This window comes from Stegodyphus dumicola, chromosome X1 (assembly GCF_044657685.1).
Source record: "Stegodyphus dumicola isolate Sdum_Otavi_A_Nest chromosome X1, ASM4465768v1".
Lineage (NCBI taxonomy): Eukaryota > Metazoa > Arthropoda > Arachnida > Araneae > Eresidae > Stegodyphus > Stegodyphus dumicola.
Window position 1 is genome coordinate 222,137,790 of NC_140780.1, and position 14,917 is coordinate 222,152,706.

A 14,917-nucleotide genomic window follows, 5' to 3' on the forward strand; every position below is an offset into this window, starting at 1 on the left:
ATTTAAAGCAAGAAAAAAATTGAGGGACTTGCACAAACTCGAAAATTCGGATAAGGAAAGTATGAACATTCCTAATGAAACCGCTGTAGTTTCCAAACTTGAAAGTAATAAATTTATTTGCCTTCCAAAATTGACTATCTATAAATTTTTTTGGTGATTCTAGCAATAGGCAGGAATTTTGGAGTCAATTCGAGGCAGCTATCCATAACAATGACTCATTATCGAAAGTAAATAAATTCAGTTACTTAAAGTCGTTACTAGGTGGGGTAGCTTAAAATGCCGTTTCCAGACTTTCGCTTACAAATGAGAACTACGATTCAGCTATAGAATTGTTAATTAACAGGTTAGGGAGAAAAGATTTGGTAATAAATGCTTGACTGTTGAAAATCAGCACTGTTGCCACAAAAATAAGGGCGATAATTCTGTGCAGTTTTTAAATTTAATGTTTCTCTTGGATACTGGACATTTGTTGAGAGAAGGCAATGGGAAATTGGTTAATTTATTTATCAGGATAATTATATATGTATTAAGAGATATTGCTTACTTTATTGTATTTTTTATATGTAATGCACTTTTATTGAAACTTATCTTTTTATATATATATATATATATATATATATATATATATATATATATAATAAATTTGTTCTGCTGAGTAAAATTCTGTGCAGCTTTTAAATTTAATGTTTGGTGTTCCCTTTAGGCATTTTTCCAGTGCATTTAAAAACCAGACGAAGGCTGACCAAAATTGCCACGTTTTTACAGAAATTCAACTTTTGGGTTGTTTGCTCTTCTATCAATAAAATTCACAGTGCCATACTGAAGGACTCCCATTCTGGATGTGAATTCCTGAGTATATAGAGGTTTCCTTGCCGATGTAGTTTAATTTACTTTGGTCAAATTTAGAGAACCTTGAAACTTATTAAGAAACACGAAGCATATGTTAGGAAAAAGAAGCAATTAAATCTTTTGTTTCCTACCACTGTTGGTCAGAAAATCACATTTTTCTGCAGCCAAAACTATTCAAAAAACATATTCTGTTGTTCAGGTTGAGTTTGTCAGGTATTGGGCACCTCTGCCGAATAGCATTTTGTGCTAAATGCCCCAAACCCAATGCTTCGTAGCTGCATTTGTTTGGATTGTCCACTTTGTTTATAAAGTTTAACAGCCCCTTAATAGAGCTCAGGTGTAACTCTTTAGTATAGAGAATACCTAAAGTAGTCAATATTATCAGAAGATCAAGGCCAGTAGCCTGTTCCTCAGAATTTTTGAAAATGTCCCTTAAAGAGTACAGTCATCTTGAGCACTGCAAGAGCTGTCTATCCTTCTCCAGATGCTGATTGTATAACTTGAGTAGAGGTCATTTCTACCTCACTCAATGAAGGATTCATTTCTGCTCCTTCAATTGATTTTCTCTGGGTTTCTTTGTTTTTAGAAGAAAGGTCTACCTCAGAGGTTTTGTCTGCAAAAGCAGAATTTCTAGTTATATTGTCATTTTTCAGCCATATGTAAACTAGTAAAGAAAGTACAGGATAAAAAGGTCCACCCAGTATTGCTTGTTGCTGGGTAAGGCAAAATACTGCAGAAGTTGCCAGGCATTCTAGAGGCTCCATTAAGACACTATAACTGCATTGTCATTCACTTTAGGCACGGGTTGCATAATATCAGGGTTACAGGAGGGGGTTTGCGGCTTCTTATTTAATATTTTAAGCTATCCTGTCAGATAATACAGGACATCCGGCTGTTCCCCACTTGCCAAAGTGCCTGGTAGCCACTCAAGCCCCAGGAACATCTTCTGTTGATGAGTTAAATTTTCTAGAAGTGTTTCACATTATAAATATCTTTCAGCTCTAATTAATGATCCCAATTCCAATCCTCTTTGGCCTTAGTTTTTAAGGAAATTATTTCATAGTTGTTTTCATTTTTCATTAGTAGATGCTACCATAAGCTGGAATTCTTTCTTCTCATTTTTGTCCTTTTATCGCTGACTTTTCTTTTTACTTCTTGTTGCTTTAACTCTCCTAATATTTATTCGGCATGTTATTTTAAACTCATATCTAAACGTCCTCTTATAAGGGTTGTGTGCAGGCTTGTATTCACCAATTCCATACTGTCTACATAATATAGATACGATAAAATAGCAAGTAAAGTGAGAAAGTGCACTTGTCAAAATTAAGAAAAAATTTCAAGGCAGCACTTCTAATTAAAATTCACATTGTTAAAGCTTCTGTTACCCATTCACGGTATCAAGATCAGGTGACCTAAGTTTGAATCCTAATATAGTTCCATTTTGTGTTTTATTGGTATTTTGTTATTTTTAGAAGTTATTAAAAGAAAAATAGTATATGAGAAATATTTTAAAGGAACAGCGTGAAAACTAACTTTTTAGTATGTATTTGGTTGTCATTCTTGCAGTTGTTTTTAGACAATCTGAAAACTTCCTTCTTACCTCAATGGCCTGACTGCTCAGGGTTCTTTCCTCAATGACCTGACAGCTCAGGGTGGGCCCTGACGTTCTCAAGAAGCTATTTCCAGGCCAGTTTTCTCCCTGCTATCATTTCTCTGTTTTTGGTTTTTAAGACCAGTAGCTCATTTTATAGGTAGTCTAACCATCTTAGATTTGGTCTGCCTTTTTTCTGTGTGCCTCTTGGTCTGGCGTTGAAGACTTTTTTTTTTTTTTTTTTTTGTTGCACAGTCTTCATCTTTTCTGATAACCTGGCCTGCCCATTTTATTCGTTGGCATTTAATGAAATTAATGATGCTAGGTTCATTATATGAGCGATATAGCTCTGATCTTCTAAACCACACAACATCTTTTTGTATTCTTCCAAGAGTACTTCTCAAAACGTCCTTTTCAGAAATGCCCAACATAACCTCATTCGTGTGTGTCATGGTTTTAGTCTCACAAAGCGTATACAGTCAAGTCTTTAATCCGGACTCGTCGGGACTTCGGGGATTCCGGATTATTGATTTTTCCGGATTATAGATCATCAGTTTAAATCTGGTAAGATGGCATGCAGAAATTATAAAATTAAAAATATGAAACTGTAATTTATGAAAAAAAGAGCCATTATGATCTAAAGGGTATCAAAATTTACAAAAAAAAAAAGCTAAATATTTATTTGTTTACTTTATTAAACATTTCTTTCAACGCGCGAATGCGTAAAGCATACATTACGCATAGTCGAAATTAGAAAATTTCAACCAGAAAACTATTTGATGTGTTGATATTTATAATGACGAGGAAATTGATTTAAATCATATCGGAGTACATCGAGATGAAACATTACATTTAGTAAGGAATTATAAGCCGGAAAAAAATCTGCCCTGAAGATGAGGATAGTGCTGACAGATCAACTTCCAGTTCATTGCGCACCGTGACGTCCCCCCCCCCTGCAGAGCAGCGTGAAATTGATAAACAGATTTCGGAATGGTTAGAGAAACAAAGGATATGCCTTTATCCATTTTTTGCAGCAATTCCACTTTTTGTTTGATGGACATTCAAGCATACTTTCGCTTTGTAGATCCTTTACATATTAGTAAATATATATCAGAAATTCTATTTGACATAATCGAAAGTTCAAGCTTACTTTTATAAAATTGCTCTAACAGTCTGCAAAAAATAATAAGCCGGATCCAGTTCGAAGATTAAGGAACAACGGAATCTGCAACATCAACTGAAATAGATAATTAGATAATTTTTTTTTGATACTCTTATGCCGGGCTGTCGCTGTAAAGCTTGCGACGTTGCTGGCTCTATGACTAAGTATCCCAATAGGGCACAAGACGTTGAACAGGTCGGACGGGTCGTGAGGAAGCGTCGGAAATGAATTGGATAATTTTAGCTTATACCGTCCGTTATGCATTAAACACGCATGTGTAAACGTATTATGCGCACACGCATATGCACAGTCATAAACGCCTGTGCGCATGCGTCAACGCGCAGAAAGTTTGTAGCTTTGAGGTCCGGATTATAGATCATTCCGGATTATGGGTGTCCGAATTAACGACTTTTGACTGTATCAAAATTTGTCTTATAAGGCCCTTGTACAGTAAAAACATTGTCTTTCTTTGACTTGCACTTAATTTCATATATTTTCATGTTCCATTAAAGCATCTATTGGCTGCAGTTATTCTCTTTTGTATTTTTGTAGTAATATTGTTCCTGTTGTTAATTTGAGAGCCTAAGTATGTGAAGCTCTCAGCGGGTTCAAATTTATGTTCTCCAATTTCTAAGTGGGTGTCCTTGAAGTCTGTTTTAGTGCATGGCATATATTTTGTTTTATTTTTATTAATTCTCAGGCCTATCTCTTGCTGCTGGTGTTCTAGCAATAATGATAATATCATTATCAAAATCTAGTAACTGTGCCAGTTTATTAAAAATGTTTCCTGTGGTATTGATGTTTAAATCCCTTATTACTTTTTCTAGTGCCAAATTGAAGAGAAGGCATGCCAGTGGATCACCCTATCTAATGCCATTTTTAATTTCAGTTGGCTTTGATAGTTCATTCTGTATTTTTACCATGATTTTAGTTTCATCTAGTGTCAGGGTGATTAGCTTTAATAATTTTTTTGATATTTAACTCCCTTAACACTGCAGTGAGAGCTTTTTTTATTAGTACTATCATAGGCGGTTTTGAAATCAATAAAAAGGGTGAATATCAATTCCAAATTCTTTTTTCTTCTCCATAATTTGTTGAATAATTGCTCTATGGTAGATCTTCCCTTTCTTAAAGCCACTTTGATAATCTCCAGTTGTTCTTTCCTTATGTACAGAGAGTCTATTGAATGGAATGTTTGAGAATACCTTATAACTTGTATATAGCAAACTGATTCTTCTGTAATTAGAACATTCAAATGTATCTCCTTTCTAGTGTATTATGTAAGTTACACTCAATTTCTATTCCTTGGGTATCATTTCCTATCCGATATTGCCTCTATAAACCATATAATTATTTAGTAACTTCTATTCCACCATTTTTTAGTAACTCATTCAGAATCATTATAGAAAAGCTCCTTTTCTAGGTAGTCCTTGTCCGCCATCGGGCATGTAAATAAGTCAAACTGTAATGAAAAAGGCTCATTTTATTCTTATTTTACAAAGCCTAGGTGACTTGGTCATAAAATGAATTAATTATTGAATTTATTGGTGTAACTAGTTTTATTGGTCAGTTATATTGGTTTAACTCTCTCGTTCAATATAAAATCGGTATCAAACATGGGTTTCTTTTTATCACAGCTATAGATCATTGTATGATTTTCCTTTTCATTTATTCCCTCTCCTATCCATCTAACTTCCTGTATAGCTAAAATATCAATTCTATAATCATCAGACTGCTCAATAACCATTTGTAGTCCTTTATTTCTATATAAAGAACAAACGTTCCATGATCCAATTCTCAAATCCTTTGAGCCCTTTCTAGTTCGTCTCCTTGAAGTCAGGCCTGTGTTATATTGCTCTTAACATTTCATAATAATGGAATTTTTACAGGGTAGGATTGTTAGTGCTATCCTGTAGCCCAACCCTCAGCCTGGAGAACCAGGCCTACATATTTATAAATCCCCAGGGGACAGGGGTACCCAGCTATACCTCCAGGCACTGGGTATCCATTTTAATCGCCCCATGTAACACACATGGACTACATTGGGTCCTTGTTTTTTCACACCCTGTCACCACATGGGTGAATCTGAAAACTAGACTTTTTAAAATTCATGATTAAAGCATATTCATGTAGCTGTGGTCCGAACTAGGTGAGAATATAGAAGGGAGGGGGGGAAGAAATGCTGCTTTCTCTATATATTATTACTGTCTGCATTCCTTCAAGTTAGATTGCCCTCCGTAATTAATTTTGGTATGTACTTCATGCTTCAAATGAACATTTTTGACATGTGGAATAACTTTCATAAACGTTAGTAAAGTGTGCTTTTTCTTTAAAATCTTAAAATGTTCAGAAACAATTCTAATTGCAATAAGCAGTTATTAAGTGCTGATATACATTGTTTTCAATCTCTTTGTGACATATATCATCTTAACTGTAAAAAAAGGTGTCAAAATAGAGCAAGTTGAAATTAAATATATTTTATGAAAATTTTGTAGTGTATTATTTTTTGCATTGGTCCTCAAAAATATTTTTCATAAATAAATTGTCTTTTGAAATTAAATGATTAATGCACTTAAAAAACAATGCTGTTGATGGCAGGGTTTAAACTGAGACTGCCTGATCTGTAATAGTACTTCACTGCTGAGCCACGAGGGAACTTTATGGAGTAGTGAGCTAAAATATTAATATTAGTTAGAATTCGAACCTAGATTTTCATGCATAATTATGCGGAGTTTGGAAAAAACTTGTATGCCACGAAGTTTATTAAATTAGTTTAGGAAGTGAGCAGAAATAGAATTAGCACAGTCATTTACAACTGTGCAGAGGATGTTGATTTTAAGATATTAGATTCTTAATTTTAACTTCTAATGTTTTTAAACTTTAAGCCTATTTTTTTGTTTTGCTACAGTGTTTGAAATAGTATTTTATTTATGAAGTGCTCACTTTGTGTTGAATGTCTCTCTTAAGATCCATATCACTCATCTCTTAATGTAACACATGCATTTGTATGGCAAAAGGGAATTGCTGAAGTTTAGCCTGAAGTATCAGGTAGAGACGTAAGATTGGGCCAAAAATCGGCATGATAATGAAAAAATATTTATTGACTGAAAATAGAATACTGTATTAAAAAAGGGAGAAACGAATTTTAACTTCTCAAATGTTATGTTCTTAGAACTTAATAAGCAGAGTAAATATGTAGCAAACTTTTTCCTTTTTTTATAGATGCGGAATATGAAATTGATTCTATCTGTTATACAGTTTTTGAAAGATGAAGCAAAGAAAGAAAATGCTGATACACGAGAAAGTTTAGAAGGTAATATTTTAAATTTAGATATAATATCTGAAATTAAAAATTAATTTATTTTTAACTCGTTAGGGATGGCAGCATGTGGAAGATATCACTCTCTCAGGATGGGAGCTGTTACACGCAAACTGTGCTTACTGGTCGCTGCATTTTCTCCTGCTAAGCCTAATATGCAATTTCGGAAAGTATGCATAACACAATAATGGATAAAATGTACACTTTACATAGAAATGAAACCATTTTTAAATATGTGATTAAAGATATAATTTGAATCGTAACAAAAAAATTTAATTAAAATAATCGATATTTAACAATATAAATATATTGTATTTTACTATAACTAAAAGTACCTAAATTAAGCACTAAATGTTGATACAAAATATAAAAAAAATTTTAAATATACTTAACATTATGAAATACTTGAAGAATATTGTAATAATGAATATTTCAGAGCTGTATGAGAAATCTCGAAGCATAGGTTAGTGCAGAGACTGACATTGCATTATTATCATGTATAATTTCAATCATGCATGCCTATTATCATCTTCTAATTCAGAATCTGAAGATTCAGAACTACTGTATGAAGAACTCCAATAATTTATAGTTGTTTCACTGTCATCGTCGGAAAGATCCATAGATGGATCATTCATAACTTTAGATATTTTCTACTCAGTAAGATAACGTGGTCTCTTAGCCATGGCTACACAGATGAATCTAAAAGTAAAACTCATGCTAGAATTTCTCCCATAAAATCCAATCCTAAAATAGAATCGAAACTATAAACAACAACTTCAAAATGAGCTAAAGGCCACGTGCTTCCCTTTTCATCTGCTAACATGCGTTTATGTTTACATTCACGAAAATCCAATAAATCACAGACGTTTGGCAACCCCATTATGACCTGCGAAAGAGAAACACTAATGTACGAGAGCAATCTTTTGAATGGAACGTGGATTAGTAACGCCATCTGTTAGTAAATATTTCATTCCAAAAGCATGTCGCAACTGTGCGGCAATCGTCCCACTGTGTAGTATTCGCCGTAATGCAAGGATGCTGCATTAGGCTCTGAAGCATATTTGCGGCATTTGTCCTGAAAGGGTTAATGAAGGAAATTGCAAGCTTATTACACTTTTGTTATCTTAATGTCAATTTTTTAATGTATTTTTATAATTTAAGACATTTTGATATTATTCAGACTCATTTACCATGCAATTCCTCTGCAATTTCTAGAGCATTTGCTGTACTTTTTCTAGTTTATATTTATATTTTAAACTCTTATAGCTTGATGTGTCTAGTGTGCCTTTCTGTTAACACCATTTTCATGAGAGGCTATTGAAGCGACAAATTAGTACCTGCATGGCTTCATGTCAGAATATATCTGAATGAAGCCGTGTTTGCTCATTAGTATTTAAATCACTTGTTTAAGCTTGTTAGACCATGTAAACAATATTCCTTATGTAAAAAAATATTCCTTATATAAAACAATATTCCTTATGGATGACCTGATAGGTACAATTGAAAGAGTAATCCAATGGCTTCTTATTGTTTCTACAGCTTATAAACCTTCTGAAGCTGCTAATGCAAGGTATATTAAAATTGTCTTTATTGGACCAAGAAATATTCAAATTTTTATTTTCAAAATTTAGTTGTATCCATTTGAGAAAATTATTATTCTTGCCTTTTCTTCTCAAAACAAAATGACCATCTAAAGAGGTTTAAGTGATTAAATGTGTTAAGGTGCCAAATGCCTTTAATTATACTAAACTTTGCCAAATGATATTATCAGGTTAGGAAAGGCTGTGTGTTTATCTCGTGCCAGAATAGTATAAAACCCTGTAGAATCCATTTTCACCCTTCTTTAATTAATCCTTTATTTTGTTTTTAAGGAATTTTAAATGTTACTCTGAGTATTTGATTTTTGTTAAGGACCTTGAGGCAGAGGTTTATATTTAGCTCATGAAAGTTTTAAAATTTAAGTTTTGTTCATAAAGCCACTCGGTGAATAAGTTAAAAATGCTACTGGGGGAAAAAATTGCAATTTATATAGCAACAAGTTTCATTTTATTTTTTTGCATAACCGCTGTGTTGAGATTTATCCCATCAATGTGTCAGGGTCCAATCCCTGCTACATTGTAAGCAAATTGTACCATGTAGCATAGGGAAAGAACTGTTCTTGTTATTGAGCACAGCTGAAATGGTGTTTTTATGCTAAGTAGTTTGAGTAGCATAGTAGCATGGCAATTTTATCGTTTTTTGTTGAATAATGCCAGAGGAAAAAATTGGACCTTTGGAGATGACATTCCTGGAATATTAAAAATGTAGAAAAAAGCTATGAATTAAGCTGCCGTGAACATTGGTGTTTCCTTCCAGAAATGTTGCATATTGTATATTGAAGTCACCATATGCCAGTGCAGCAAGAAATGTAACCTCAGTGTAACACATGGTCCGTTCGTCATTATTTATAATTTTTTTTAATGCTTAAACTGTAATCCTATGCTGTAAAATACAAACAAACAGTATAGAGGTATAGACTCAAACAACTTTGATCTTGAGCAGAGAACTCATGTCATCAAAAAGTGTATTAAGTCATGAAGATATTCCCTCCTACATTTGGTTCATAGTGTGGCTTTCTTAAATACATCTCTGCTACAATTTAAGTCTTGGATTGCTGGTGCCCTAATTCGTGACTTATGCAGTGAAGTACTAGGCATTGATGTTTTAGATGAACTGCAATATTGCATCTTTGTATGATACATTCCCCATACTTCTAGAAATAGATTATTAACACAAATATGCTTTCTCTAATGTATATTCTTTCATGGTAGCCATTTTTCACCTTGCCTTGATGCACCCTCACTGATGGATTGCATTGACTGACTGAGTTCAGAATATAATTGTGTGGGTATCTGGTGGCACTTTGAATGTATTGTTTTTTGCTGTTTTTTAGCATTTCATAACTTGATGCTAAGGAAATGCATTCTCAGTGAAGTATTGAGTGATGGAAAGGTTGTAGTTAAAAATGATTACATGAATAGTTCAAATGTGAACACTACTGTGCTATTTAAAAAAGAAATGGTTTTACCAGAACAAATTATTAAGCTATATTGCAAGGAAGAGCATGCAGATTTCAGGTTATAAGTGAAATTCAACTAAAACTGATATTAGTTTTGTGAAACTTTGTCTTTAGAAAGATCCGTCTTCTTCATGGAAAAGAAGTGTTCTGTACAGTATTTTTATAGCATTTTAAATTCTGCATTCTTTTAAATCAAACTTGGTAGTTATAATTTATATCTATTATCTATTCATGGAAATGCTCCAAAAGTATAATTACCTTCTGTTTTCAGTGAAAAGAGAAACTAAGTAAAATTACGAAGAAGTTTATGCTGAACAAAAAGCAAACAAAAATTTTACAATTAACTAATTAATGAAAAAATTGTAAACATATTCAATTAAGATTGTTATAAGATTATGATACTGTATCTCTGTAGTCAGATTGCATGAGCATTTTCTAAATTTTCTTGCATTACATGAGTTTGAGACAGTAGTTTCCTTTTGATAATCTCTATGAATTTGGATCTCTTTAGGTGGATAACTTAAAGCCTTTGCATTATTAGAATTAAACCTTAGCACTCATATCCTAATGTGAATTACCTGGCTTTAAAATTTTGCTGCTCAGAAATCAGCTAAACATTTTCATAAATTTGTCACAATTGCTTAATCAGGAGATAATAATTTTCCTGTCAAATCTAAAATATTCAAATCTTTCATTTCAAACCAAGAAATTTTCAAGTTTTAATTATGTTAACAAAATTAAGGATTTTTCCCCTCAAAACAAGCATCAAAGGATTAAATAATAAGGCTAAGAATGCGATTCTTATGCTAATGTACCTTCTCGTGTACAATAAATGAAAACTGACTCATCAAAAATCAGCATAGCTCTCCAGCATGTTGAATCATGTAGCTGTACTCAGAATGGATGTTCATTGGTATGGATGGTTAAAGGCAAAGACTTTATTACAAACAATTTAGTGACCATTTTAAGCACTTTTCTAATTTTAAGACTGGTTTTGTCCTGGGTTTTGGTGATGATTTTGGTTTTGTCTGGCCTTAAAATTAGAGAAGTATTTGAAATAGTCACTAGACCATATTGCAACAGAGACCTTCTTTTTAACCTTTATTGACATTTGCTTCAGCTGACAAAGCAGACGGGTCATCTGTGAAAACTTTTGCTTTTACTTTTATTTGGATTTAAATGCAGTTTCAGCATGTCAAGATAAAATATTTTCTCTTATTTTTAATTTTATTTTAGCTGAGCTTGCCAGTTAATTCTTCAGCATACACTTACTTATTTTTCTGTCGAGCATTTTCTGTGCAAAGTAGATTAGTTTCTATATAAATCGAAGTCTATACCCCAATTCAACTAGCAAGGATTTATTTTTGACACATTGTATCTCAAAGGCATCCTAAACAACACATCATAATATAGTAGCTTTCAAACTGAGAAAGTGTGTCTTCAAAATACAAAACTGTTTTCCATTCACATAAGGGATAAACAATCAAAAACGCTTGGAGATCGTTGGTCTGGAAATTACTTCATTAAATTTTTTATATTTCACACCTTCATTTTATGTATACATACACAAACGGTAAAAGCTTGAAATGCCAGATATGTGAAACTTTTAGATAGTTGAATGCAGAAGAAATGGAATTAACATTAGAAAGGCCAACGAACTCAAATTCACTCAAAATAAGATTAACAGTCAGCCAATTTCTTTGGGCTTAAACTCAAAAGTAAGAAATAATAACTTACTATATCTAACTAAGAGATGTAGGCAAAGCTAACACAATTCTAAAGTAGTTGGCCCGTAATCTGAACTAGCTGGCGAAATATCAAAAGGCACGTAATAATATGGCTGAGCGTAACGGCAGCTTGGAGAGACATACCCGAAAGGCAAACACGCGCTACTTAGGATTCCTAGCTTTTTCTCTCAGTTGAACTTTCCTTTAATAATATCTCTTCCTCATTTGCATTCAACGTGATTCTAAAAACTCATTCTGGTAGGGAGTTGTAAGTTGAAACGAGGCAAGATAGAAAAGGTTCACTAAATTAAAATAACTGTTATAAAATTAAAATAGACCTTACAAACACTTTTATTACTTCTTTTTGTTACTTTAAATGGTTCATCATACAGGCTAGTTGGTAGTTTTATTGCATATTGTCTCACAAACACGTGAGCATACTGTTCTAAAGCTGGTTGCGCAAAATACTTTTTACATGGACCAATACAGGTACTGGTACCATCTCTCTCATTTGCCTCATACAACTTCTGTAAAAATGAAATTGTATCAGAAGAATTGGAAACTTGGTAGATTGTAAAATTTCTGCAGACGAACAGTCGCTCCATAAACCATTTCTGAGCAAGTTCATCCCACATCTTCTTTGTATGTTTCTTGAATACTGATGAGTACAATTGGAAGGCTCATTGTCCATTATTATTATGGCACATTAACACTTGTTTTAGTGAATGATGGAATCCCTCAAGTAATCCATTAGCTGTAGGGTGGTATTCAGTAAACACCAAGAATTTTATTAAGATTAGTGAACAGGAGTGACTCAAATTATTGGCCTTTATTGTTATTTATGGTAATGAAAAGACCAAATTTATCAATCAGATGCTTGAGTGACAGTTTCTGCCAAAATATCTTTCATTAGTATTGCTTCCAACCATTGGGAGAATTGGTTGATGAGTGTTAAAAAGTAGGAGTATCTTTCCGAAGTTGGCAAGGGCCCGACTATATCCAAATGCACATGTTCAAAATGTTGACTGGGTACATCAAAAGACTAACGGATTGTGAGCATGCTGTATGATTTCGGACCCCCTGGCAGATGATGCAAGAATGAGGCCAAAGCTGCACAGTCTTTTGACACAGAAGGCCACACAAAACGAGAGAGAATGAGTCTTTTTGTCAGTCGTATACCTGGATGAGAAAGTGTATGGAGATAACAAACACTGAAAGTGCAGCGGTTACATAGGTGTCGCATTTTTGGTAAAATTGCCACCTTTTTAGAAAACAAGACCTGCTTTATGGTATGTCAGACTGGAGTCAAGATTTTCCTTTATTGTGGAAATATTTCCAACATAATTTTGGATTTAACAAAATTTAACCATGTTGTTACTGGTGTAGACTCGTACTTACTTCTGTTGTCAATATCATTTTAAAACCTCCCGCTACTGGAAAATATCATGTCCTAACCAAGACTGACTTCAGTGTATTCCGAGAGCAAAGCATCAAAAATTCCTACTCTGTTGCAAGGTTTAGAGATTTGCGACCAACGGCCTCCTCAGTTATTGCCTCATATGTGTGCTTTGGTAGATGATACCGTAGGTGAACCCTTGCTAGATCTCTGTCACTTGCAAGACAGTATACAATCTATTTTAGCTGCTCTTGGTGAAGATATTTGATTAGCTATGGTTGCCAATAAGATAACTGAGCTTGCATCTCATTCTTATGTGAATACGGCTATTGTGACCCGAGCCAAGTGAATCTGCTACTACTTATTTGGAACTCCAGGTGGTACAACTGACTAAAGAAGTTGGTGAGTTAACCTCTACCTTCGGGACATAATTCTCACAGTCCTAAGCATAATTTTTACGTACTTGCCAACCTACGACACTCAAAAATCAGAAGATTTATTTAAGGAATAGGGAAATTTTTCTCAGTGACAAAAAGATTTTTTAAATGATAAAAATACATTTTTGAATAATGAATTAAGTTTAAATACTTTAATTCTTGAATGCAAACAGTACAAAAATACTTACACGTAAAAAAAAAAAAAAAAAAAAAAAAAAAAAAAAAAAAATATTATTTGTATCTTTTAACAACAACAAAAAAATAATCAGTTTTTGTACAAATGCTATGAACAGTGGCAGATTTTCCTTAAGAAACTTTATAATTTTTTTTCATAGCAATTGCCACGTAGGCCTACTTTTGCTAATAAAAGTTTTTCTATTAATATTGGATCTAAATTTAGTCTTAACTAATTTTTCTAATCTAAATTTTTCTCGCATTTATATTTCCAACAATGTAAGTACAGTACAACAATGTAAGTCCATAATCCGGACATCCATTATCCGGAATGATTTATAATCCGGACCTCAAAGCCACAAAATTTTTTTTTGTATGCTTTACGTGTGCGTTTAAAGAATGCACATACATTGCGCATATGCTTTATGCATGCGCACGTTGAAAAAAAAGTTTTATAAAGTAAACAAATAAATATTAAGCTTTTTTTTTTGTAAAATTTGATACACTTTAGATCATAATTGCTCTTTATGTCATAAATTATGGTTTCATATTTTTAATTGTATAATTTTTGCATGCCATCCTACCAGATTTAAATTTTGATGATCTACGATCCGGAAAAACCCCTAATTCGGAATCACCGAAGTCCCGATGAGTCCGGATTATGGACTTTATACTGTAATAACTTCATCTCCATTTACTTTATGTATTTTCTAACAGTTAATAGAGCCTTTTATCTTAACTCTAGAAGCATCTACTTCTTCTTTAAAAAATGCAAGAAATAGGTTTCATTGGTCAAGGATTCTACTTAAACATTTCTTTAAAGATAGCCAGTGTGTAGACACATGTTTCAAAATTTTTCATATTTCAGTATTATGCAGGTGTTGAAACTGTTTCAATTTTCCCTTCCTTTTAGTATTCCATTAAAATAATAATAAATATCAATGTTTCATCCATACTTATTGGCAAAGAGTAGACAGGTGCACCTCACAATTTTCAAATCTGAATTTTCCTTTTTCGAGATGTCTGCAACACCAGCTTTCAAGCCTAACGTTACTGGTGCATTATGAGCACCAAGTGCTAAGCAATTTATCCAGAGGAATTGCATTTTCTTTAAAAGTTTTAATAATTAGTTGTGATATATTAAAGTCTGTTGAATGTCCTAAGTGGTTACTAAAGTGGAAGTAACTACACTTAAAAGAATGTA

The 14,917-nt window shown here is 33.1% G+C and overlaps 1 protein-coding gene across 2 annotated transcripts in view; it reads left to right on the forward strand.

The window, feature by feature from the left end:
* The window catches only part of LOC118194920 (small glutamine-rich tetratricopeptide repeat-containing protein beta-like), a 111,062-nt gene that overhangs the window by 16,974 nt on the left and 79,171 nt on the right, over window positions 1–14,917 (forward strand). For both annotated transcript variants that reach the window (XM_035366133.2, XM_035366134.2), the window contains one exon: window positions 6,825–6,915. In XM_035366133.2, the coding sequence (XP_035222024.1) occupies window positions 6,825–6,915 (91 nt within the window). Of the gene's footprint in view, window positions 1–6,824; window positions 6,916–14,917 lie in introns of those variants that run through there.